The sequence below is a fragment of the Acinonyx jubatus genome, chromosome D4 (assembly GCF_027475565.1).
Source record: "Acinonyx jubatus isolate Ajub_Pintada_27869175 chromosome D4, VMU_Ajub_asm_v1.0, whole genome shotgun sequence".
NCBI lineage: Eukaryota > Metazoa > Chordata > Mammalia > Carnivora > Felidae > Acinonyx > Acinonyx jubatus.
Genome location: NC_069391.1, coordinates 5,242,885 through 5,268,175, shown reverse-complemented (window position 1 = coordinate 5,268,175; position 25,291 = coordinate 5,242,885). Strand labels below are relative to the sequence as shown.

At 44.9% G+C, this 25,291-nt stretch overlaps 1 protein-coding gene across 5 annotated transcripts in view; it reads left to right on the top strand.

The window, feature by feature from the left end:
• The window catches only part of NUP214 (nucleoporin 214), a 93,728-nt gene that overhangs the window by 15,159 nt on the left and 53,278 nt on the right, over positions 1 to 25,291 (top strand). For 4 of the 5 annotated variants that reach the window (XM_027035410.2, XM_027035408.2, XM_027035412.2 and 1 more), the window contains 10 exons: positions 3,673 to 4,117; positions 5,744 to 5,916; positions 8,222 to 8,319; positions 11,379 to 11,465; positions 11,673 to 11,822; positions 12,758 to 12,916; positions 15,771 to 15,874; positions 17,845 to 18,027; positions 19,188 to 19,273; positions 19,370 to 19,453. In XM_027035410.2, the coding sequence (XP_026891211.2) occupies positions 3,673 to 4,117; positions 5,744 to 5,916; positions 8,222 to 8,319; positions 11,379 to 11,465; positions 11,673 to 11,822; positions 12,758 to 12,916; positions 15,771 to 15,874; positions 17,845 to 18,027; positions 19,188 to 19,273; positions 19,370 to 19,453 (1,569 nt within the window). The remainder of the gene's footprint in view (positions 1 to 3,672; positions 4,118 to 5,743; positions 5,917 to 8,221; positions 8,320 to 11,378; positions 11,466 to 11,672; positions 11,823 to 12,757; positions 12,917 to 15,770; positions 15,875 to 17,844; positions 18,028 to 19,187; positions 19,274 to 19,369; positions 19,454 to 25,291) is intronic. The other variant, XM_027035411.2, reaches the window with a different exon arrangement.

The window sequence follows — 25,291 nt, the reverse complement described above, 5'->3', positions numbered from 1 at the left end:
TATTTAATTTTCTTTAGGTTCCCCCCACCTTTGAAAATATTACTTAAGTAGTATACGTTTATTGGCAAAAAATTAGAAAATACAAAATCACTTAAGAGTTCCTCAGACAGGGGCTCCTGGGTGGCTCAGTCGGGCGGCCAACTACAGCTCAGGTCATGATCTCGCGGTCTGTGAGTTCGAGCCCCGCATGGGGCTCTGCGCTGACAGTTCAGAGCCTGGAGCCTGCTTCTGATTCTGTGTCTGCCTCTCTCTCTGCCCCTTCCTTGCTTGCTCTCCCTCTCTCTGTCTCTGTCAAAAATAATAAACATTAAAAAAAAAAAAAAAAGAAAAGAAAAAGAGTTCCTCATACATGGGGGTGCCTGGGGGGCCCAGTTGGTTAAGCATCCAGTTCCAGCCCCACATCGGGCTCTGTGTTGATAGCTCAGAGCCTGGGGTCTGCTTTGGATTCCGTGTCTTCCTCTCTCTGCCCCTTCCTCGCTCACACTCTGTCTTTCAAAAACAAACATTAAAAAAAGAACAGAGTCCCCCAGACATCAAACAATAGCCATAGTCTGCATTTTGGTGCATATTCTTCATGTATGTAAATGCACGTATGTAAACACTAATATGTATTTTCAGCTTTTTCACAGTGACAGTGTATCACTTGTGAGAACGAAGTGTAAAACTTTTTAAAGGGGGAGTGTTTCATATTGTCGAATTTCACCACTCTTCTCTTTGAATTCTGTGAATATATAACTTTCAAGACTTCTCTGGCTAAAGAAGTGCGTAGTGTGATCAATTCTCTATCTAAGAAAAACCGTGTTGACCAGTCGGGGTGGATAAGGTGGACAGTGTATTTTCTTGCTGCTTCCCGATGCAGAGTGAGTTGTTCATAAACAGAACCACTCAAGACACTTGGACTCCTGTCACTTGGCAGTGAGTCCCCAAGTAGTAAACCAGGTCACCACACATAGACTATGATAGCAGGGGACCTCGTTGTTTATAGTGTGTGTGCTCTTTGAGTGTTTTTTGGTTTTTTTTTTAAGCTTATCTATTTATCTTGAGAGAGAGAGAACACCCATGCACGAACCAGCAGGGGAGGAGCAGCGAGAGAGAAAGAGAGAATCCCAAGCAGGCTCCGCACTATCAGCACAGAGCCCCATGCAGGGCTCGAACTCATGAACTGTGGGGGGTCATGACCCGAGTCAAAATCAAGAGTCGGACACTTAACAGACTGAGGTACCCAGGCACCCTTGAGTGGGTTTTGCCTGAAGTGCTCATGAGTACCACAGGCTACCTACACTTAGTTGTGCGGGCTGTTGACAGGCAGTGCACCCTGGGAAGTTGGGAGCCTGCAGGGTGACGTCTGTTTCTGAGCACAGTTCAGTTGTGAAGGGCTTCGCTACTAGCCCATTAAACCCCCAAGCACAAGCAGAGGCCAGTTTTACTGTTCACCTTTCCTAGAGAAAGCCCCCTCTTCCATCCCGCTTGGTCCAGAGGGGACAGCCAGATGAGTGGAAGAGGGCCATCGAAGGGGGAGAGAGTGGCCTGCAGCTGTTGCTGAAGCCTAGGTGGCGGGTGCAGAAGGCATTAACGGTTCCGTCCATTTCCACTCTGCTGCTCCGCGGATGCTGGGTTGAATGATCAGAAATGCACGAGGGTTTTCATGTGCTCGGTTCTGTTTTCAGGGAGAACAGTGCCTCTGGTGTCTTTCGGGTCTGGCACGTACTTGGGTCTACTGAACGTGCACGGAAGCGATGAACAACGTATACGTTTGTGTCTTCAAAGAAGCTTGCAGTTGCCAATTCCGTCTTTATTGTGTGAAGTAGTAACAGAATAAATTTGTTTGCATTATGCTTCCGCTAAAGTGACAATTTCCTGGGGTCTTCGTTTTGATGTAGTGAAGATAAATTAATTGCCATCTCAGTTTGGAAGAATCAAGACCCATTAATATAAACGTGTGGGCAGTAAATATTGCTTTCTTACTTATCGAGTTAATTTGGCAGTTTAGTGTGTTACTTCATAGAAAGTTTGGAAAACAGAAAAAGATTTAAACCTGTCTTCTCTTCTAGTGTTTTTTCATAAACATCTTTCTTTGTAGTTGTAAAATATCATATACATCGTTAGTGTGTAGATTTTTAATTTAAATTGTGTTTCCTACATTCTTAATCTTTGTGTTTTTTTGAAAAGAGTGACTGCTTACTCTTCCATTGGACATCTTTTACCATTTGTGTAAAAAGACATTAAATGTCTTTTTCCTATTTTAGGTTATTTTTGTAGGCTTTATTCTTAGAAGTGGGATGAATGAGTCCATTTTTTATGATTTTTGAGACATAATGCTAAAGTGTTTTCTAAAAGATTGTGCTCAGGTACCTAGAGATAAAGGTTTCAGGTTTATTTTACCCTTCCAAACATAGGGGATTGTACATATTTGAATTTTGATCATTTAGAGAACAATCAAAAATAGGCCTCATTTACATTTGCATTTCTTTGATTAGGCAGATTGATCAATCATGTACTATTTTGCGAATTAGGTTCCTGGATTATATCAGAGTCTTGAAATTTCTTTATCACAATTTGTATGAGCTTTTTAAAAAATATAAAACATTGTCGTTTGCTACAGATTTTTTGTTTAGTTACCTTTTAGTTATGTAACTGTCTTTAGACAGTCAAATATATATATATTTTTTAAGTTTACTCATTTATTTTGTGAGAGAGAGGGAGAGAGAGAGAGTGAGCAAGCAGGGGTGGGGCAGAGAGAGAGACAGAATCCCAGGCAGGCTCTGTGCTGGGCTTGAACCCGTGGACCACGATATCATGACCTGAGTTGAGCCTAGATCAAGAGTTGGATGCTTAACTGACTGAGACACTTAGGTGCCCCTAGGCAGTCAAATCCTAATCTTTTCCTTTGTGGTTTTTTTTTGTTTGTTTGTTGTTGTTTTTGTTTTTGTTCGGTCATTTCTAAATTATAAGTTGTTAGGCTCTCAGTAATGTTTCTGACTTTTTGCCTCCTTGGTTTTGAAATGTACATATGCGTGTGTTTATATGTGTAGATACCTTTAATTTATCTGGACTTGCTTTTAGGGACTATTATGAAGTGGGAGTGGAAGTCTGACTTAAAGTTTTCTCCTAATTGTTGATGAAATGCTGCAGAATAGTTTGTTTTTCACTGTAACATTAAGAGTTGTATTTCCCTTGCTCTGGGATTCAGCTGGGTGTCCATGAAGTCCTGTTAATCTAATGCCTTTCCTTGTTTCCTTTTTCTTTCAAAGTTGGGTTTTTGTTTTGTTTTGTTTTTTTTTAATTTACTGGTTTTTTAAAGTTTGTTTATTTACTTGGGGGGGTTAGAAAGAGGGGGAGAAAGAATTCCAAGCAGGCTCCACCCCCAGGGCGGGGCCCAACATGGGGCTCAGTCTCATGACTGTGAGATCATGACCTGAGCTGAAATCAAGAGTCTAACTCTTAACTGACTGAGCCCCCCAGACACCCCCCCCCTTCAAAGTTTTGTTCATCTGCCCATGTGGAAAATTTGTTACGGAAAGTCTGTCAACCCCACTTTTCTCTCTCTTTTTTTTTCCTCTTGAACTAGGACAGTTGTCTCCGACTTCATTCTGCCACAAGCCCTGTCATGTAGACTTCCATTATTTTGGTGCTAATTTCTCTCTTCCTTTTTCTCCATTTTGTTCACTGCAGGAAGTACCCCCACTACTCCAACCTCCTCTCAAGCCCCGCAGAAGCTCGACGCTCCAGGCCCTGCGGCCCCAGTCTCTGGTCCACCTCCATCGCTGGCCACTCCCCCTTCCACCTTCTCTTTGCCTTCTGTTGGAGCCCCTACTGTGTTCTCCTTTGGCTCTTCGTCCCTGAAGCCATCTGGTTCTGCCACAGGGGAGCCCCCTCCGTATTCCAGTGGTTCTGGCACATCTACTTTCTCTTTTGCTCCTCCTTCTCAAGCCTCCGTAGCGTCCACCCCTGTGGCCTCTCCCATGGTGCCATCCGCCAGCACGTTCTCCTTTGGATCATCGGGTTTTAAGCCCACCCTGGAAAGCACACCGATGCCAAGTGCGTCTGCTCCAAACATAGGAATGAAGCCCTCCTTCCCACCCTCGGCCTCTGCAGTCAAGGTCAACCTTAGTGAGAAGTAAGTAGCGCTTGAAGAAAGAGTGGTTCTGCTGGAGCGTGCGTGGAAATATCACGTGTTAGGCACTGGAAATAGTCACTGTGAGTGGAGTAATGAATAGATTTCCTCTTTTTTCCTGTCTTCCAAAGTAATACTTGCAAATGGTAAAAATTCAAACAACGTAAAAGGTTTGCATTTAATCAGGGGACGGAGTCCAGAAGAGTCTCTTAGAATTTTTTCTTTTTAAGTTATTAGAGGTTTATATTTAAGTGATCGTTTTTGCTTTTTCAGATTTAAAATGGAGGAGATACTCCTTATTTTACAAAATGAGGCAATAAGGAGCATACCCCCTGTGCGGGGAATGAATCTCTTATAGCCCTTTTCCCCCTGTGTCTGCCCTTCACTCTCTGAACGGCTTTCTGACAGCCACCACAGTAAGCTGTGAAGTTGTACACACATCAGGTGACTGTCCTACGTGAGAGTCCCCGGGGGGTTCTCATTGTTCTTCGAGGACTGTCCAAACTCCTTAGCATGATCCTTCACTTTCCTCTCCACGTACGTCTCCCCCCCCCCCCCCCCGCCCCAGCTCACTCCTATCTTGTTATTTAACTTTGTCTCTGGCTGCGTTCTCCCCACTGGAACGCAAAGCCCCTTGATGAAAGTGATCCCTTGTTCCTCGTAACGCTCCCAGCCCTCCCCCACTCATCTCTGCTACCTCTTGTCGCCATGGACACGGTGCTGGCTGTGACCACCGCTGCTGCCATTGTCACTGTTGATATCAAGTCACCACACAGCCACCTCACCCTAACAGTTGCCCGGTATTCCATTTTGTCGCTGTACCGTGAATTATATGGCCGGTCATCTGATGCTGGACATTTAGATTGTTGACAGACTTTGCCCTGTGGGTAAAGCTTAATTTTCCATTCCCGTAAGCATCCGAAAGACAGTGATCTCCTTTCGTCTTTTTCACTCCCCAGAGGAGGTGATCGCCCAAAGCGAGTTCTCAGTGATTTCCTTGGGAGAAGAATACCAGCCTCTCCTAATAATGGAGTCCCAGCCTCTCTTTTTTTACTTAGCTTGATGGAATAGAAGATCAGTATTTCATGTCCTGATAAACTTCATTTCTCCTTCATGTTAACTACTACTTATTTTCACAACGCAGAGTATGAACCACCATATGATCATGGCGCACCACCAGCCCGGTGACAACTACTACTTATTTTCATTGAGTAGTTTGCTCCTGAATATACAGAAGATCATTGGTTCCTTGGAGCGATCCCCTTTTATAAGAAATAGCCAAACATTGGGGCGTCTGGGTGGCTCAGTTGGTTAAGCGTCCGACTTCGCTCACGTCATGATCTCACAGTTCGTGAGTTCGAGCCCCGCGTCGGGCTCTGTGCTGACAGCTCAGAGCCTGGAGCCTGCTTCAGAGTCTTTGTCTCCCTCTCTCTCTCTGCCCCTCCCCTGCTCACACTCTGTCTCTCAAACATAAATAAACATTAAAAAAAAAAAAAAAAGAGCCGAACACTTCTGTTTCACAGAGGCAAAAGCATAGGGACGGTAAGTTGTCCCTCGGTAGCATTGTCAGGACCAGGGTGAAGGAGCCTCAGTGCGGGCCCTCCTCATGCAGTCGGACCGCCGTTTCAGGTTCACTGCCGTGGCTCCCTCCAGCCCTGCCATCGGCTCCCAGGCTGCACCTGCGACGCTGTCGTTCCCCTCTGCCTCCAAGCCAGCTGCTTCCGGACCTCTCAGCCACCCCACGCCCCTCTCGGCATCCAGCTCCGTGTCGTCAAAGTCCTCGGTCTCTCCCTCGGCATCAGGTATGATTTTAAGGAAATCAGCCCTGAATTCTTACATTTGCCTGTTTCACTTGTTAGGAATCCTAGCTCACGTAGTCAGACCGGATTATTTTTTCTTGCTTCCTGTATCTCACGCTAATGTGCTGTGATGCCCGTACTCTGGGGAGGATTGCAGTGGCCTCGACGCTGCCACCCTCGGCCCTCTGACATTTCTCATGGAGCCAAGTGTACTTGGCGATTCAGATGCGGCGTCTCGTTGCGTGGCATCTGTCCTGCCGTGCAGCCTGCCCGACGCAAAGGGCAGTTACGGAACAATTTGTGGAGTTGGCGTGAAAGAGGAAAAGCCTGTGGTGGCTGTGAAGCTTATCGCCCCTGATGACTGTCTTTGGGTTTTCATACCCATCCCTACTGTAAGCACATTTACTGAGCGCAGGTTGTAAGTGGTGATAGTTACCATAACCAAGTTGAGTCCAAGTGCGTGGTAAAACTCCATGAACAGACGTGCCTGGCCTTTCTTTTTTTCTTTCATCCTGCAGAAAGGTTGCATAAATTGTGTAATGAAAACTGGGCCCTTCGCCAAGGCAACGCTTGGTAACATTTTGCACCGTTTGCTTTGTGTCTTTATTTTTTAACAAGTATTTTTTTCCTAAGACGTTGGAGAGTTCTTCGCAGGCCCTTCACCCCTAAACACATTATCTCTCAAATACAAGGGTACCTGGTACATTAGCACACTCAGGAAATTGAATAATCTGATCGGTAGCCCACATTGACCTTTCTGTGGTTGTCCCAGTAGTGTTCTTTAGGGCTTTTTTCTCTCCAGTCAAGGAACACGTATTCTGTTTTAGTTTTTTCTCTTTAGTGTTAGTGTCACACGTTTCTTTGTCCTGTTCCTCTTTCTTAGCACTGATGTTCATGAAGAGGTCAGGCCAGTAGTTAGGGAGCTGGCCCTCAATTTGGACCTGATTGTTTCCATAGGACGAGATTCCAATTCAACATTTGGGGTGGTAATACCACATAGGTGATGTGTATTGCATTGCACGATCTCATTTTGTCCTGACATGAGTAATGTTTCCTTGCTTATGTGGTTAGGATGGTGTTTGCCAGGTGTGAGTTATTTTCACCAATGCCAGAGATAATACCTAGCCAGACGTGTTTGGGTAGCCATTTGGTGTTTGAGTGTCAGGAATAATGTTATCTTGGTAACATCCTGAGCAGGCATTGGGCCGTGAATTCGTGAAATCCTCTCCCTTACCTATTGCTCAGGAGAGAAGGCTGCTTTATGGAGTTTACCAGAATCCCCTCATTCCAGGACTTTCCCTCAAATTCTGAAAGACAGACCTAGAAAGTTCAGGAGACTTGCCTTAGTCTTTTCACATCTGTTTTCAGTGTAGGAGAGAAGATTTGAACCATGATGAGCGTCCACAGTCTCCTTTTGCACTGCTCACCACCCACATCTCGCTGCCCTTCCATTGCCATTATTTTATTTTATTTTATTTTATTTTATTTTATTTTATCATCTTATTTTATTTTATATTTATTTTTTAAATTTTATTTATTTTTAAATTAAATTAAGTTTAATTTTAATTTTACTTTATTTATTTTTAAGTAGGCTCCACACCCAATGTGGGGTTTGAACTCACCACCCCAAGATCAAGAGTCACATGCTCCACCCGATGGAGGCAGCCAGGTGCCCCCTGCCATTATTTAGTTCTTTAAGTTTGGAGGGTCCTAGGTTGTTGGATCACAACCTCAGTAGCATGCTAGACTCACTGGGGGATCTCTTCCCTGACAGTTCAGTCAGGCTCTCTGGAGGTGAGGTTTAGGTGTGAGTTTTTGGTGTGTTTATTTTTTAAATGCTCCCTAGGGGAATCTAAAGTGAAGCAGAGCAAGGCTTGTTCTAGAAGCTTCCAGGAGCTTCCTCGAGGGTCCTGAAGACCCTATGAGCTCTTATAAGGTGATGGGATTATTTAAACTTTGTTCCTCATTCTCAGAGGTGCAGCAGGTGTCTCTGGGGAGTAAGGATGGGCCAAATGGCCAGCCTCCTGGGCCTGCACAAAAATGCACATGCCTACTTTCAGAGACATTCCAGTTTTATCTGCTTTATAAAAGAGTTTCGTGTCTGAAAATGTAATACGTGTTTTTTAGTTATCTTGGAACAGGCTAATAAAAACTGTGGACATCATTCTTAGTAACAGAAATCATAGGAGGGCCAGGGGCACTGGGAAGCTTTTTTTTTTTTTTTTTTTTTTTTTGATTTGAGTGAAGGACACATACGCTGAGAGAAAGAATGGGAAGAAATGCTGTTTTCACGGCCTTCTTATTCCAGCAGGGCGATCTGCTCAGGGCAGCCCGGGCCCAGCGTCCTCAATGGTACAGAAGTCACCCAGGATAACCCCTCCAGTGGCAAAGTCAGGCTCTCCCCAGGTATGTTGAAACTCAACTTACAATGCCGTGTTTGTTCATGCGAACAGTCGTATGTGTTTATTATAAAATGGGTGTTCGTGTTTTAGAATCCATATCTTTGAAATAGTGCTCGGGACTACGTGACGGGAAATAGTAGAACATGAGCCCTGAACGTTTGTAATGTGTGTGCATAAAAGCCATTTATCTCAGCCCCAGAGCCTTAACATTGTCTGCTCTTCTGGTTCCTGAGCTTGTCCCTGCTGTGCTGGTCACTTTGTTGTATTCTCCTTATGTCTGAAAGGACTGTAGCACCTGATTTTTTTCTTTTTCTTTTTTCTTTTTTTTTTTTTTTTCTCATTTCCAAAGTAACCGACTAATCTATCCGGGGTCCTCTGTTTCTGTGCCTTTCCATAAGACTTTGGTTTATTTTACTTTTTTATTAACACATAATACACATGGGGGAAAAATACCCGTACACCAGCTGAGTTCACCTTGGCAACCAACCCCCGGATGAAGAGATGGAACATTACCAGAATGCCAGAATTCTCCCTCATGTATGCCCTTCTACTCATTCTCCTGGCCCAAGGGAGCTCCCTGCTATGACTTCTAACAGCATAGCTTAGTTTGGCCTGTTCATACCTTCTCTGAAATGGGTTCACACGGTATTCTTTCTTTCTTTTCTTTTCTTTTCTTTTCCTTTCCTTTCCTTTCCTTTCCTTTCCTTTCCTTTCCTTCTCTCTCTCTCTCTCTCTCTCTCTCTCTCTCTCTCTCTCTCTTTCTTTCTTTCTTTCTTTCTTTCTTTCTTTCTTTTTAACACAGCGTGTATTCTTGTGTTTGGCTCAACATAATGTTGAGTTGGTTTTACAAACCTAATGTTTGTGAAATCGATCCATATTGTTGTGACTATATGGAATTCATCGGGCGGCTATGCTACAAGTCTTTATTCTACCCTTGACACATCTGAAGAGCTTCTGGGTTTAAATCATTGCGAATAGCGTTGCTGTGACCATGGTAGTTGATGTCTTTGGGTGAACATACGTATGCATTTCTGTTGGGCATACACCTAGGAATGGAATTGCTGGGCCATAGAATATACATAGATTTCTCTTTAGTAAATTCCCACTGCGAGTATATAGCGGTTCAGCTGGTCCATATCCTCACTAGTCTTTGTATTTTTCATTTTTTTATTGTTGTCCTTTATGATTTTAATTAATATTTTCCTGATGACCGCTAAAATTGAGCCTTTTTTCCATATGGTTTTGGCCAGTTGAATATCTTCTTTTATGGGGTGTATGTCTTCGTGATTCGTAAGAGTTCCTTGTCAGGTACACATGCACATACACGCACACATAATGCAGATACTTTCTCACTCTGAATTGTCTTCATTCTATTTGTGGTTTCTTTTGATGACTTAATATAGTTCTTGGTACAGTTCAGTATATCAACTTTTGTTTTATGATGAGTGCTCTTTGTGTTCTATTTTAGAAATCATTTCTGGTTCCAGGGTCCAAAAGCTTCTTTCCTATGTTGTTGTTGCTTTTTAAAAAAATTTTTTTTAACGTTTATTTTTGAGAGAAAAAGACAGACTGTAAGCAGGGGAGGGGCAGAGAGAGGGAGACACAGAATCGGAAGCAGGCTCCGGGCTCCAGTCTGTCGGCACAGAGCCCGACCCGGGGCTCAGAGTCACGAGCGGTGAGATCATGACCTAAGCTGAAGTTGGACGCTCAACCGACTGAGCCACCCAGGTGCCCCATGCTTTCCTACGTTTTCCTAAAAGCTTTATTATTTTACTTTTCATATTTAGATTTATAATTTGTCACCTCAGTTTATTTCTATGGTTTGACTTAAAGAGAATTTTAGGTCACTTTCCCCACTTGATTATTTGCATGCCCTCAGGCCCGGAGTCATAGTTTTTGCTTCTTTTTCCCAACCAGCCCCAATCCTGCCCACGGCATGCACCCATACAGGTATACAATAAACGCCCAGGTGACGGGTCTAGTGTTAGGCATAGTGCATGGCACATGGTATTTATTAGATAAACGTTTGCTGTTTTAATGGTTGCTCACGCAGTCTAAAAATTCTCTGTTAATTGTTGCAGATATCAAATAATCTAGAAGCCATCTCTATAATGTCTTCTAACGTCTGTACGGCAGAATCCTTGATTTCTGTCTCCCCCACAACCATTCCAGGTCGTTTGCTCAAGCTCCAAACCGAGAAGTCATTCTAGATTTGTCTATTGAACGGAACCTCCCCCTAGTCCTTACTAGTGGAAGGACTTGTCATCTGTGCTCTGGTGGGGTGTGTGTGTGACGTAAATCCACATCTCTGTCGCTCCTGCTAATGTCATCTTTCAGGCCATTGTCCTCTCTTGCGTCGTTACCCTCCTGACTGCTCTCCCTACTTCTTCTCCCTCTCACTGATATCTTTGCTCGATTTAACAGCAGGAGGGATCTTTTAAAATCGTAAAGCAAAGAATAAACTCTCCTGGGACTCTAAGAAGCTTCCCAGCACACTTAGAAAAACATCCAAACTCCTTGCTTTAGTTGTACACGACCCACCCCTGCCCTCTCCACCTTCCTCCCTGACATCATTGTGCCCGCATTTACTCTCTGCCCCCAGCATGCCACACGTGTTTCGTGCCTCGCATTCTTTGTGCTTGCTCTTCTCGCTGCCTGGAAGGTGCTTCCCCCAGAACTTCCCGTAGCTGTCTGCTCTACCTCAGGGCTCAGTTCAGAGACTGTGCTCGGTGAGGGCGTTCTGGGCCATCTCACCTCCAGAAGCACCCCCTTTCTCTTTTGCCATGTCACTGTCCCCAGCTGAAGTGTTTACTTCTTACCTGTCTTGGCCCAGGAGACGTTAAGTTCCACGAGAGTAGGGCCCTCCTCCGTCTTGTTCACCCCTCTCTCCACTGTCTAGAACGTGCCTTACACCAAGTAGGTACCCGGTCGGCATGGGTTCGAAAGAACAAGCGAGGGAGCGGTGGCTGTATCACGAGGGCGCAGGCGCCGAAGCAGCAGCGGCTTCAAGAATCAGTACGTGTGGTGGGGGTGCACCTGTCAACCTTTCGCCTTCCGTTTCAGGCAAAATCACTTCAGCCTCCTGTTACGGAAAAGCAGGGCCATCCGTGGAAAGATCCGGATCCTGTGATGGCTGGAATCGGGGAAGAGGTAAAGTCGATCCTGCAGATTTTTCCCAGCCGTAGCTCTGGCAGTGAGACGGGAGCGGCTCTGAGCGCAGACCCCGCACGAGCCTTTCGTTCCGGCGTCCGGCCATGGTGCTCCCAGGGGGCCGTGCTTGCCAGGGCGCAGGGGCAGTGACGGTGCTGCCGTGCCGTTCGGACTGAGGGGGGGCTTCCTCTTCCGTGGCTTCTGCAGATCGCACACTTTCAGAAGGAGTTGGGAGAGCTGAAAGCCCGCACTTCCAAAGCTTGTTTCCAAGTGGGCACTTCGGAGGAGATGAAGATTCTGCGAACGGAATCCGACGACCTGCACGCTTTCCTTCTGGAGATTAAAGAGACCACAGAGGTCTGTGCCTGCTGATGCACTTGTAAAAGTTGCTCTCCTAGTGCTCCGTGGGTGTATGTCCTTTATTCTGTGAGGACCACTGGTGGTGGCTTTTAGAAGGACGAGTAGTTTGCCTAGGAGTGCCAAAGTTCAGATCCTACCTTCAGCACTTCGTTATGCGACTTTGGGCAAGTTAACGTAGCTATGCCAGGTTTTAGACTGAGAAAATGGAATAACAGTAGTAGTTTCTGCCCCGTTGACACCTACAGGGCATTCCGGAAAGATCCGTTATGGTTGCTAGTTTAGGTATATTTGAAAATTTCCCATATTTTGTAGTAAGTTGTTGGGTTATAACAAAGAGGTTGAGGGGCATGTCTGGTATAAAGACATCAAGTGTTGGCTGTTACTAGTATTTCCCGTGTTACTATTCCTGGTTACCGTGTGCCGGCAGTGTGTTACCTTGCTGAATCCTCAAACCGCCCTGTTCGGTAGGTGCCACTTGCTCTGTCTCTCTTGCAAGTCAAGAGGCTGACGGGTAGTGAGGTGAAATAACTTGCCCAAAGCCACCCAGTTTCCACATGCCAGTCCCGGAGCGTCTGCCTCCAGGGCCCTGCCCTTGACGTGTTTCGAAAGAGGAGAGCTCTGCAGAGAGTCAGCAGTGATTATCTTCAGGGAGTAGGACTGTAGGTGCTGCCAATAGTTTTTCTCCTTCTCTGAGTTTCTGGCCAATAGACTCTGTGGGGTTTTTAACGAGGAAAAAGATTAATTTTTAAAAAGCGAGCATCGGTATTTTTCTTTCCGTGCAGTGAATTTCTTCTTTGCGTGACTGTTAACCGTTCACACCTGGGTGTCATGGTAACTGAGAACCACCACCTTCCGTGATCCAGGCAGAAAGGTCTGTTTCTTAGAAATGGCACAACTTTTTTTGTATTAAAACATCCTTGTACCTTTTCTAGTCTCTTCATGGAGATATAAGTACCCTGAAAACAACCTTACTTGAGGGCTTTGCTGGCGTTGAAGAAGCCAGAGAGCAAAATGAGAGAAATTGTGACTCTGGATATGTGCACTTGCTCTACAAGAGACCCCTGGATCCCAAGAGCGAAGCAAAGCTCCAGGTAAGAGGATCTGGCCGAGGTGAGCTTCGTAAAACCAACTCTGCCAGTCCGTCTCCTTTATGAGGTCCTGATTTGGAAGACTGCCCCCATGACGTTGTTAATTTCCTGCGAATCATTTACCTACTTTGCATAGATTTCCTTAGCTGTGACAAAGAAAACCGCACTTTTCCATTTAATTTTTTTAGGATGAAAACAAACAATTCTTTTTTTTTTTTTTAATCTTTATTTACCTTTGAGAGAGAGTGCAGGTAGGGGAAGAACAGAGAGAGAGAGGAGACACAAAATCCAAAGCAGGCTCCAGGCTCCGAGCTGTCAGCACAGAGACTGATGCGGAGCTCAAACCCACGGACCGCGAGATCGTGACCTGAGCCAAAGTCGGACACCCAAACAAACCAAGCCACCCGGATGCCCCACAAACAGAATTCTTTATTAAACTTTATGCTTGGGGGAAAGCGTACCGTTGGGAACAATGTATTTATAGATCAGATAACGAATAAGCGTTCATGTAGCAATTCCTCATTGAGTGCTAATACTCTGCTGGGTGTTTTTTGCACATTATTTCTGGACTTCAAAACCCGCTGCTCTGCAAGGTGAGCGTTGTTGATCCCAGTATGCAGATAAGGAAGTTGGGTCCCCTGGGCTCAGTTTGCCCATGGTGATGTTGTTAGTTCGAGTGGAACCTGATGGAAAGCTCCACTTGCTGGGGCCCTTTCCCGTACACCGGACTTCAGCAAGGTTACTTCTCTCATCCGTTCATAATTATTCTTACTCTCTGTTGCAGCGAAATCTGGTTTTTGCTTTCATCTTCCAATTTACTGAAAATTGTTGTGTCTCCAGCCTTAGCGGGGTCACCTCCTGCCTCCTCGCATTTGCCCAGGGTCCCAGTAGGGAAGGGTGCATGGGTGGCCGCTCCGGTCTTCCTCACCTAGGATGTGAGTGAGGTCTGTGACCGGGCTGAATCCCCTCCTGCCTCAGAGGGTTGGAGGCTGTGGACTCTACTCTGTCTGCCATTTCTGTCCCACGCCTGGTAAACTGACTATAGTAGGAAATGAGCGAGATGGTCCTGTCCTGGAGAGGCCGAAGGACCCCTGCGGTGTCCCTCAGTCCTTGTGGTATCACTGGAGGACCGTGGATGTTTACCGTCTCAGAGAAAGCAGACTCCCTGCCTGCCCCTCCTCAGATTACCCCCTCCGTGTTGCGTCCAGATACGCTTGCTTGTCACGTGCGTTTTCACCTCTTGCCCTGTGTCCAAACTGGAAGAAAAGCACGCAGCTCTGGGGGGACATTCAAAAGGAGACGCTTTTCTCTTTTCACACTACTAAGCAGATAATGATAGCACTTATCCAGTATATGCCGTGTACGGAAGGGGAGAAGGAAACAGATACTGGAACTGCCCGAGTGTCCCCACGAATAAATGCTGGACCCTGAGTGTGGCTCAGAGCCTGCGCTCTTCACCGCTGTGCCGTGCCGTGCCGTCCCGGTGGCTGGGTGCGTGGCAGTGGAAAAGGGAACGTATAAGTAGGACGTGGGACGTGTTGCTATGGCATTGCAGATGAGGGAGCCGCTAAGCCACAGAAACGAAGTATCTATGACAGGCCTTGAAAGAGAAGCTCGCTTTTCTGGTAGCCAGAGTGGGAGGGCACTTGGAAGAAACAATGCTAGTGAGCTCACAGAGGCACAGTCACCCTTGTGCTCAGAGAAGAAGGCCTCCCTGCCGCCATCGAGCAGGGAGTTGCAACTTATATTTGTTGCTGGGGTCACTGCTACTTCTCCCTGGGATCAGCCTGGCTCTTTTTATTTTTTTTTTAATTTTTTTTTTTTTTAACATTTATTTTTTTGAGACAGAGACAGAGCATGAACGGGGGAGGGGCAGAGAGAGGGAGACACAGAATCCGAAGCAGGCTCCAGCCTCCGAGCTGTCAGCACAGAGCCCGACGCAGGGCTCGAACCCACACACCGCGAGATCATGACCTGAGCCGAAGTCGGCCGCTTAACCGACTGAGCCACCCAGGCGCCCCAGCCTGGCTCTTTTTAAATGACATTTGCTCTCTTTCAGTTGGGGCACATACCCTTACCCCAGAGTAATTTTTAAAATGAAACAGGGTACGAACTTTGTACCGATGTAAAGATGACTCCCGGTGCATTGCACGTTGCCTGCCTTTGTGTATGTGCTTAAGGGAATGCTTTATGTTCATTTTACATTTTATTTTCGAGAATGTGGTTGTATAGCCACGAAGGTTAACTCTGCATTGAAACTTAAAGAAAACTACTGCAGGCCTAAGATGAATAGATGTGAAGTTTAGTGATGGTCAATTCCGTTTCTATTGCTGATACTCCCCTTTGAGAAGAGGGGAGCTTTTCTCCACCGGTAGGAAGACTTACGGGTCCTGTGCGGTGAACAGACAGGTTCAGAATTACCTGCGGCGCTCTTGTAGGATAGTTTGGTCTGTGTTACAGTTAATTTCACGGGCGGGAGAGCAAAACCTACACGGGTGCGCTGTCTGAGCAGCAGCGTGCAGTGGAAAGTTCCCGGAGCATGTTGAGTTACTCTGTAGGAGCTGACAAATGAGAGAATGAGCCACAGCGTTTTCCCTGGAGCCCTAGACCAGCACGCCCAATCTCTTTCCCGTTGCTTTGTGCCGCCTCTCTGTCACGGTTAAAAGGTTGAGTCCCGTTGTTCGTTTTAATCACGCCATTCGAATGATTCGATTAAAGCCTGTTGTATTTTCTTTGTTCCTTCTGGTTCTTAGTGGAAACACCTTGCAAAATTATTTTGATTGTTTTGGTGCACCTCCCTCCAGGCTCCTGGAAAACAGAGTCATTTGCTTTCTCATTTTTTTTTTTTTCCTTGTAGGAAATCCGGCGCCTCCATCAGTATGTGAAATTTGCCGTCCAAGATGTGAATGACGTGCTGGACTTGGAATGGGATCGGCATCTGGAACAAAAGAGAAAACAAAAGTGAGCAGGGTCCCTCATCCACCCTGGGTGGCAGGAGATACTGCTGTAGGCTTTTTAAAAGATGGTTTAGGAACATGGATCCAAAACCCTACAGGTGTTTATTTTTTGCGACCCAGTCACCGTATTTCTAGAAACTTGTTCTACAGAAATAATAGCAGCTCTCACAACCATCAACATAGAGGAGTGTGTGTCGCGGCACGATTTATGATAGCGAGAAATTGGACATGACCTAGTATCTAGAAGTTAGAGGAGCCACCCCGTGGGTCCGGTCACAGAATTCTGTGTGACCGCTGCGTAGCATGTTGTCAGAAAATCATTAAATACGCGTTGTGTGTGACATGAAATATATGAAATAATCGCATAATGATAATTGTTAGATCCGATATATAAAATATGGGAAAGGAGAAGACAAAAACCATACTGGATGATCTCAGTTTGGAGGTCTCAGTGTAGAAAAAAGGCTAGAAATCTGTCACCATATTCGTTTACAGCTGCGAATGGGGTTAAGGGGAACTTTTCTGCTTTTCTGTATATTCCAAATCTTGTTGAGGAAGCATTCCTAATTAGTGTGGATGACTTACAAGGAAGGAAGGGAAGAAAGGCACAGGAGAACGTTGTCCTACCCTGGTCCTCTCTCCCCGGATGTTTGGCAGTATGCCCTCTGTGTTCCCTAAGGAACAGAAAGCAGTACATTGTGAGAACAGTGAAGTGCCCACAGGAAAGCCGAGAAACAGATTGGCCCTCAAAATGCTCCCTTTTTGAAACACCTACACTTGATTAGTGTGATTAGCCCTGTAAGGAAACAAACTGGGAAATGATCTGTTTACTCGTTTATGAAGCTGTGGGATCACAGAACTTGTAAGTGGGGCAACCTGGGTGTGATGTCAGGGGCAGGGCCCGAATGTGCTTAAAATTCAGTAAACAGAATTTCATACATTGCATCGTACAGTGTGGAGGAAGGTTTTGTACCTGACCTGCATGCCTCCGTTTGGAGCACAGATCAGGGAAGGTAGAGGTGAGCGTTGATGCTCTGGATGCCGGTCAGTGGGAGGGTTCCGTGGCCTCTGGCCTGGAGCACTTGTCCCCTGGGCAGTGGGGCCCCATTCGAGGTTTCACACTCCCTGCCCTGGTTCTGAATTCACGTTCAAGCACGTGGGAGAGAATGGCTTGACCCGACAGCAGGAACATTCTGTTCTGAATCTTGTTGGATTTCTCTTTGCTAATTAAGAAGTTGGCTTTTGTAAAAGTGCATGATGGTAACGGAGAAACCAGACTCTCTTCTCCTTTATGACAACCCTATGGATTTTCTCCTTCACGTGCCTTTTTTTTTTTTTTTAAACTTCCCTTTCTGCAGAGTTTAAGTTCTTAAATCTGTATAGTTTTTTGGTGCATCTCTGTTTTTAAGCCCTTCTAAATATTACCTTGTACCCTACTGAAACGCCTTTTTAGAAATTTATGTTGAACTGCCTTGTCACCAGAAAGAAAGGGACTGTTGTTCCTTTCTTGTTTGAGCTCTTTCAGGTGGGCTATCCCCTTGCTGCTACACTGCATGCTTAGTCCCAGTGTTTCTTGATAGCACACTGGACACATGACCTCCCCATAGACCTCCGGTGGACCCCGGGCTTTGTTTGTTAGTATAATTTACACACAAAAAACCACACAAACCCTGAGTGTGTAGCTGAACGTGCTCCTCCTTGCCCTCACTTTTGACTCTGCCTCCCACCCTTGTCGAGAACCTCCGTGAGGTTTTGTCTGGTTACGCTGTCCTTTGCTGCGGGCCTGGCCTGCTCACCCTCAGCCGCTTGTTCCTTTTTCTGTATCATCTTTGTACAGCTTTCATCCTCTTTTTGTGTTCTGGTAATTCCCCGACGCTGCTGGTCTCCTGGATGTTCTCCATTCTATACTTTCACTGTTACAGTCGTGGGACTTGGACCATTCACGCTGAATTCCTTCCTCTTTGCCGTCACCAGGCGCTTGCTGGTCCCGGAGCGAGAGACGCTGTTCAACACCCTCGCCAACAACCGGGAAATCATCAACCAGCAGAGGAAGAGGTTGAACCAACTGGTGGACAGTCTCCAGCAGCTCCGTCTCTATAACCAGACCTCCCAGTGGAGCCTCCCCTCGGACGTTAGCTCCCAGAGCAGCCCTCACAGGTGTGCGGGAAAACGGGCCTGGCAATGCCACTGGCACTCGATGAATGTGGGTGAAGGAACGGGTAACTGCCCGGGAGTCAGGTGCAGAAGTTGTAGTTCGGATGTGGGTTTGAAAGTGACTCTGCTGTCACCTGTGGGATCCTGGTCAGGTTCCTCACCCTCTCTGATCGTAAAAAAATGGAGGTAACAATACCTCCGTCAGAGGATTAGCAGAGTGAAATTAAGTGTGCCTGATGAAACAGGTGCCAATAGATGACAGCAGATTTTTTTTTTTTTCAACGTTTATTTATTTTGGGGACAGAGAGAGACAGAGCATGAACGGGGGAGGGGCAGAGAGAGAGGGAGACACAGAATCGGAAACAGGCTCCAGGCTCCGAGCCATCAGCCCAGAGCCTGACGCGGGGCTCGAACTCCCGGACCGCGAGATCGTGACCTGGCTGAAGTCGGACGCTTAGCCGACTGCGCCACCCAGGCGCCCCAGATGACGGCAGATTCTACAGAAATAGTGTTGTTCTTTTGAAAATCAGCTGGTAGAGGGGCACCTGGGTGGCTCAATCCATTAAGTGTCTGACTTCAGCTCGGGTCATCATCTCACGTTTCGTGGGTTTGACTCCCACATCGGACTCTCTGCTGTCTGTGCAGAGTCTGCTTTGGATCCTCTGTCCCCCCACCTCCCCCCCCCGCCCCCCGTCTGCCCCTCACCTGCTTACACACACACACACACACACACACACACACACACACACACACACTCTCTCTCTCTCTCTCTCTCTCTCTCTCTCTCTCTCTCTGTCAAAAATAAACATTTTTTAAAAAAGAAAATTAACTGGCAGAATTAGGTTGACAAACTTTTCTAGAAACTCAAGACTTGTCACTTTGAGCAGAAACTTTCAGACCCGACAGTTAGACAGTTTTCCCCTGAAGTTCCTAGGGGGATTTTGTGGTTGTGCCTTTGGGCCAAATGCGCTTTGTGCTGAAGCACTGTTGGTGCTGTGTTTGCTGGTCGGGGGAAGGTTGGAATCTGTCTCCTTTTGGATTGACTACACTGATGGCTCAGATCTCCTGTTTCTATATTAGGGATGCTCTCATCTCTGGCATTTATATTCGGGGAGATTTCTCAGGTCGTAGTCGGTTTGTAGGTAACCCTGTCCTCTTTTCAGTTTTGACAGTGACCTCGAAAGTCTCCGCAATGCCTTGTTGAAAACCAGCATAGAATCCCACACCAAGCCCTTGCCCAGAGTGCCGGGTAAACACCTTCTCCGTCTTCACCTGTCTGTTCTCTTCTGTTGACACCTTAGAAAACCAAGTCTTAAGTACTTAACGGTTCTTGAATTTCTTGCAGCCAAACTGTCCCCCGTGAAACAAGCACAACTGAGAAACTTCTTGGCCAAGAGGAAGACGCCCCCAGTGAGATCCACCGCTCCAGGTAAAGGTCCTAAATTTTTTAGCCTAAAACACGCAGTACCTGGTATGGAAGTAGGATGGGGGTCTGTGTGTCTGTGTTTTCCTTTAGTTCTTCATAGGAAATAGAGAACATGTCCCCAGAATCTGTTGTCCATCTGAATATCGGAGTAGGGAGCAGCTTCCATACAGGACACGGCAGTTGGAGGTCGTCGTTTTGGCTTTGACGCCGTATTCTGCAGTCCTTAGGTTATGTGGCGGTCATTCCCAAGGGTTCGGAGGAGACTGCGCTGGCTCTAGGGATCCAAGTCTCCGCTTTGTATGGAGATGTTTTACTTTTCTGTTTTGTGTGGGGTTTTAGTAGAATTGCATTTGGGGGAGAGAAAATCACTTAAATAAAGAAACTACTGGTGAGGGAATGACAGTGAAATCACACTTGCCTGGAAAGAAGCTTTGTGACTTACGAAACACTATTTTTTTCCCTTAACTTACCTAGATTTATTGTCTCCATTTTCTTCTTTCAAAAATACTTGTCATGTGTAATTTCATACATAATTTTGCTTTGCTTTAGTGCCCATATCTGCTTTTTTCTTTGAAATTCTGTTTTGAGGTGAAAATTTTTACACCAACAGATGCTCTTTGGTAATTAAAATAGAAGAAAGAAATTTAGGGGCTCCTGGGTGGCTCAGTTGGTTAAACGTCCGACCTTGGCTCAGGTCATCATCTCACGGTTTGTGACTTTGAGCCCTGGATCGGGCTCTCAGCCCAGAGCCCGTTCTCGATCCTCTGTCTACCCCTCCCTCCATCTGCCCCTCCCCCTCTTGCACACTCTCTCAAAAATAATTTTTTTTTTAAAAAAAGGAAATTTAATCTTTACTGTACCATGATTTATTAATTTTTCGCTAATCATATAATGTTGAATTAGGTAAAAAGAGACCAGAGAATTCTTAATAGCTTTTTTTTTTTAATCTAAAGAATACATTGAGGACTCTGTGCTAAGAGAGAGAAGCCAGTCACGAAAAGACAAATACCGTATAATTCTGCTTATACGAGGTCCTTAGAGGATTTCATTCTTTTTTATGTTTCTACACACACACACACACACACACACACACACACACGCAGCACGCACACACCTCACGTCGTCTTAGTCCATTCACCTGTCGATGGACACTTGGACTTTTTCTGGAATTTGGCTATTATAAATAACACTGCAGTAAACGTAAGAGCACATGCCTCTGAATTACTGTTTTTCTTTGGGTAAATATTCAGTAGTGCAATTCCTGGGTTGTAGGGTAGTTCTATTTTTAATTTTTTGAGGAACCTCCATACTGTTTTCCACAGTGGGTGCACCAGTTTGCATTCCCACCAACAGTGCACAAGGGTTCCTTTTTCTCCACATCCTCAGCAACCCTCATTTCTTGTGTTTTTGATTTTTAGCCATTCTGACAGGTGTGAGGTGATACCCCGTTGTAGTGTTGATTTGTGTTTTCCTTATGATGAGTGATGTTGAGCATCTGTTCATGTGTCTGTGGGCCATCCGTGTGACTTCTTTGGAAAAATGTTCATGTCTTCTGCCCATTTTTTAATTGGATTATTTGGGGTTTTTTGGTGTCAACTTGTGGAAGTTCTTGGATTTTGGATACTAATCCTTTACCAGATACATTTGCAAATATCTTCTTCCGTCCCATAGGTCATCTTTTAGTTTTGTTGGCGAAACTTGTAGTTTTGATGTAGTCCCAGTAGTTTATTTTTGCTTTTGTTTCCCTTCCCCCAGGAAACCTGTGTAGAAAGATGTTGCTATGGCCGATGTCAAAGAAATTGCTTTCTGTGCTCTCTTCTAGGATTGTTAATGGCTTTGGGTCTCACATTTAGGTCCTTGATCTATTTTGAGTTTATTATTGTTTTTAATTTTATTTATTTGTGAGAGAGAGCACGTGTGTGTGCACACATGAGCAGGAGAGGGGCAGAGAGAGAGGGAGAGAGAATCCCACGCAGGCTCCACGCTGTCAGCGCAGTGCCCAACGTGGGGTTCAAGTCCACAGAGCGTGACCTGAGATCATGACCTGAGCTGAAATCAAGAGTCAGACGCTCAACCAACTGAGCCACCTGGGCTCCCTTTTTTTGAGTTTATTTTTGTGTGTAGTATAATAAAATAGTTTATTTTAAAATAGTTCAGCTTTCCCACCACCATTTGTTGAAGAGACTGTCTTTTTACCATTGTGTATTCTTTCCTCCTTTGTCAAAGGTTAAGCATATAATTGTGGGGTTATTTCTGGGTTTTCTATTCTGTTCCATTGGTCTGTGTGATCTATTTTAATGTGCTAGTACCATACTGTTTTTTGGATTTTTGTTTTGTTCTGGTGGGTTTTTTTTTTTGTTTTTTTTTTTGTTTTTTTTACCATACTGCTTTGAATACTTTAGCTTTGTAATATAACTTGAAGCCTGGAATTGTGATGCCTCCAGTTTTGTTGTTCTTTTCCAAGATTGCTTTGGCTGTTTGGGGTCTTTTGTGGATCCATACAAAGTTTAGGATTGTTTGTTCTAGTTCTGTGAAAAATGCTGTTGGTGTTTTGATAGGGAGTGCGTTAAATGTATAGATTGTTTTGGGTAGTATCGCCATTTTGACGTTATTTGTTCCTCCAGTCCATGAGCATGGAACGTCTTTCTGTTTCTTTGTGTTCTTTCCAATTTCTTTCGTCAGTGTTTTGTAATTTTTAGAGTACAGGTCTTTCTATTGTTTTTAATGAACTATTTGAAAATAAGTTGCAGGTAGGACTCGTTACTCCTAAATTAACCAGCATGTGTCCTTTAAAAGCAAGATATTCTCTTACACAATAATCTAGTGGCCAGGGGTAGGAAATTTAACATTCACAGAACACTGTCACCAATATGCAGTCCATACTCACGGTTTGCCAGCTGTCCCTCTTTGGGCCTTCATGGCAACTCTTTTTTTTTTTTTTTAAATCAAGGATCCGGTTTAGGGCTGGACATTGCGTGAAGTTGTCATTCTCTTTAATCTCCTTAACTTGGCTCTTGTTGTGAGCTTTACTACCTGGAGCCTGTCTCCCCAGACACTGTCGTTTGGTTTTGCCTGGTTTTTGAGGGTTTTGCCTGCTGTCTCCGTCCGTTCATTTATTCTCTGGATGGATTTCTCTTGTTGCACAGCAGGTTTGTAAGAGTCCTCAGTCGTCACGGGAGGCTGTGATTGGTTTTGTGGCTGTTTATGTGGTATTTGGCTGTATAAATGTGCCGCATCTGTTCATCCATTCTCCTCTTAGTGGGCATTTAGTGTTTGCGGTTTTTAGCTGATGGAATAGAATGTTGTTCTGAACATCTTTGTGCATGTCCTTGGGGCACATACGTCCTCCTCTTACTTGGCCACATGGCTAGGAATGGAAGTGGTTTGTACTCTGTCCGCATGCTCGGCTTTGGTAGATTCTTCTGTGCAGTTTTCCAAAGTGGTTGTACCAGCTTATTTTACTCTTACCATCAAGGTAAAACTATTTCAGTTTTCTGCATCTTTGCCAGGCTGAATACTGTCAGTTTTTTTTCCTTTGAAACTCAGGTGTAACCCTTTTACGTGTTACTAAATATTTAGTTAATAGTTGACTTTCGTGACGTGTGTGACGCCATCTTTGCTCATGTACCTATTGGGTGATCTGTCTTACTGATTTGTAAAACTTTTTATTCATTCTGGATACCAGCCCTTTGTGGTTATATGGGTTGTGGGGACTCCCTCTGTTACCTGTTTCCCTCTCGGTGATGTCTTTTGGCAAAAACAGAAGCGCTTAGTTTTAAAATAGACTTACCAGCCTTTTCTTGGGCAGTTGGTGCTTTCCGTGTTCGGTTTGAGAAATCCTTCTGTAGGACGGGGTAACAAGAGTATGCACGCACTTTTCTCATTGGAAATGTTAACGTTTTGCGTTGCAGATTTAGATTTACCACCTACCTGGAATTGGTTTTCTTCTGAGCGATGGTATTGAGGTATGGTTTACATAAGATTCATCTTCTATAAGCATAGAGTTTGAGAATTTTTATTAAAACTTACGGAATCGTATCGCTGTCACCACATTCCAGTTTGGGAACACCTGCACCCCTCGGGAAGTTTTCTCATGCTTCTTTGTGGTCGTTCCGTCTTCTGCCCCCGGCAGCCACTGATGTCTTTTCCTTCTGTGTGGATCTTCCTTTTTTGGAAATTGCATATAAATGGGATCACATCTAGTTTTTCTGTTTGGTTTCTTTCACTTAGTGTGTTTTTGAGGTTCCCCCGTGATGCACACATACATAAGTAGCTCATTCCTTTTCGTCGCGGAATAGTTGTCCATTGTGTGCAGGTACCATGTTTGTTTATGCTGTCTGGAATTGATTTGTGCCTGAGACATACGTGTCTTGTATTTAGCTAGCTGATCATCCCAATAATATTTATTGAAAGGACTCCTTTCCTCACTGCTTTGTGGCCACCTTTGTTATAAATCAGTTATCCTTGTGTGCAGGTCTGTTGGTCTCATACACTGGTTAGAAACCACTGCTACTACGTTGCCTTAATTAACTCCTACAAAAATAAAGCCTCAGTACTGTTCTTTTTCTAAATTCTGAAGCTGTGCTGTCTAATACAGTAGGCTGTTTAAATTAAATTAATAAAAACTAAAGTTAAAAATTCAGTTAGGCAAACCCAGTAGCCACATTTCAAGTGCTCAGTAGGCGCATGTGACTAGTGTTTATTGTGACGGGAAACATAGATGGAGTGATGCCATCATCACAGAAAGCTCTACAGTCTAGGACAGGGGTTGGCAAACTTTTTTTCTTAAAGGTCTAGGTAGTAAAGGGGCGCCTGGGTGGCTCAGTCGGTGAAGCATCCGACTCCGGCTCAGGTCCTGATCTCACGGTCTGTGAGTTCGAGCCCCGTGTCGGGCTCTCTGCTGACAGCTCGGAGCCTGGAGCCTGTTTCAGATTCTGTGTCTCCCTCTCTCTCTGCCCCTCCCCTGCTCACGCTGGGTGTCTCTCTCTCTCTCTCTCTCTCTCTCAAAAATAGACAAATGTAAAAAATATATGTATATACACATATGTATATATACGTATATAGTAGGCTTGCTGGCCCCATGATTTCTGTTGTACCTGATTCAACTCTGCCCTTGTGATGAGAAAGCAGCTATACACAGTATACAAATGAATGGGCTTGTCTGTGTTTCGATAAAACTTTATTTATAAAACAGGTAGCTGCCTCATGGTCTTAGTTTGCTGACCTGTGATCTAGATTGCTTTGGCTCTTGCTTTCCATTTCCATATTAATATTGGAATTGTCTTGCTAAATTCTGTATCCCTCAACTCTAGAAGAAAAGTTGAGATTTTGATTGGGATTGCATAAAATCTCTAGACTGACCTGAGAAAATTGATGTTTGTACAGTGTTGATCTTTCAGTTCCTAAACATGGTGTGTGTTTAGTGGGGTCTTTAATTTCTCAGTGTTTTCTTCATGACGGACATACACATCTTTTATTGGATTTATTCATAGAGTTTCATATTTTTGATGTTCTTATAATGGTGGGTTTTTTTCATTAAATTTCATTTTATGTTTTATGTTAGATGTGATAATAGAAATATATTGGATTTTTTTATGTTTGATTTTGTATCCAGCAGCCTAGCTAAACTCATTTATTCAAATAATGTCTGTGGCTATTTCTTGGACTTTCTATGATAGTCTCCATAGATACACTTTTGTTTCTACTTTCTTGTTCCTTTATTTTTTCTTTCCTTATTTCATTGGCTAGGACGGTCAGTGCAGAGTCCATTAAAGTGGTGAGTGGGCATCCTTGTCTTGAGCTCAAAGGGGACACTTTCTGCATGTTCCCCATGAGATGGGA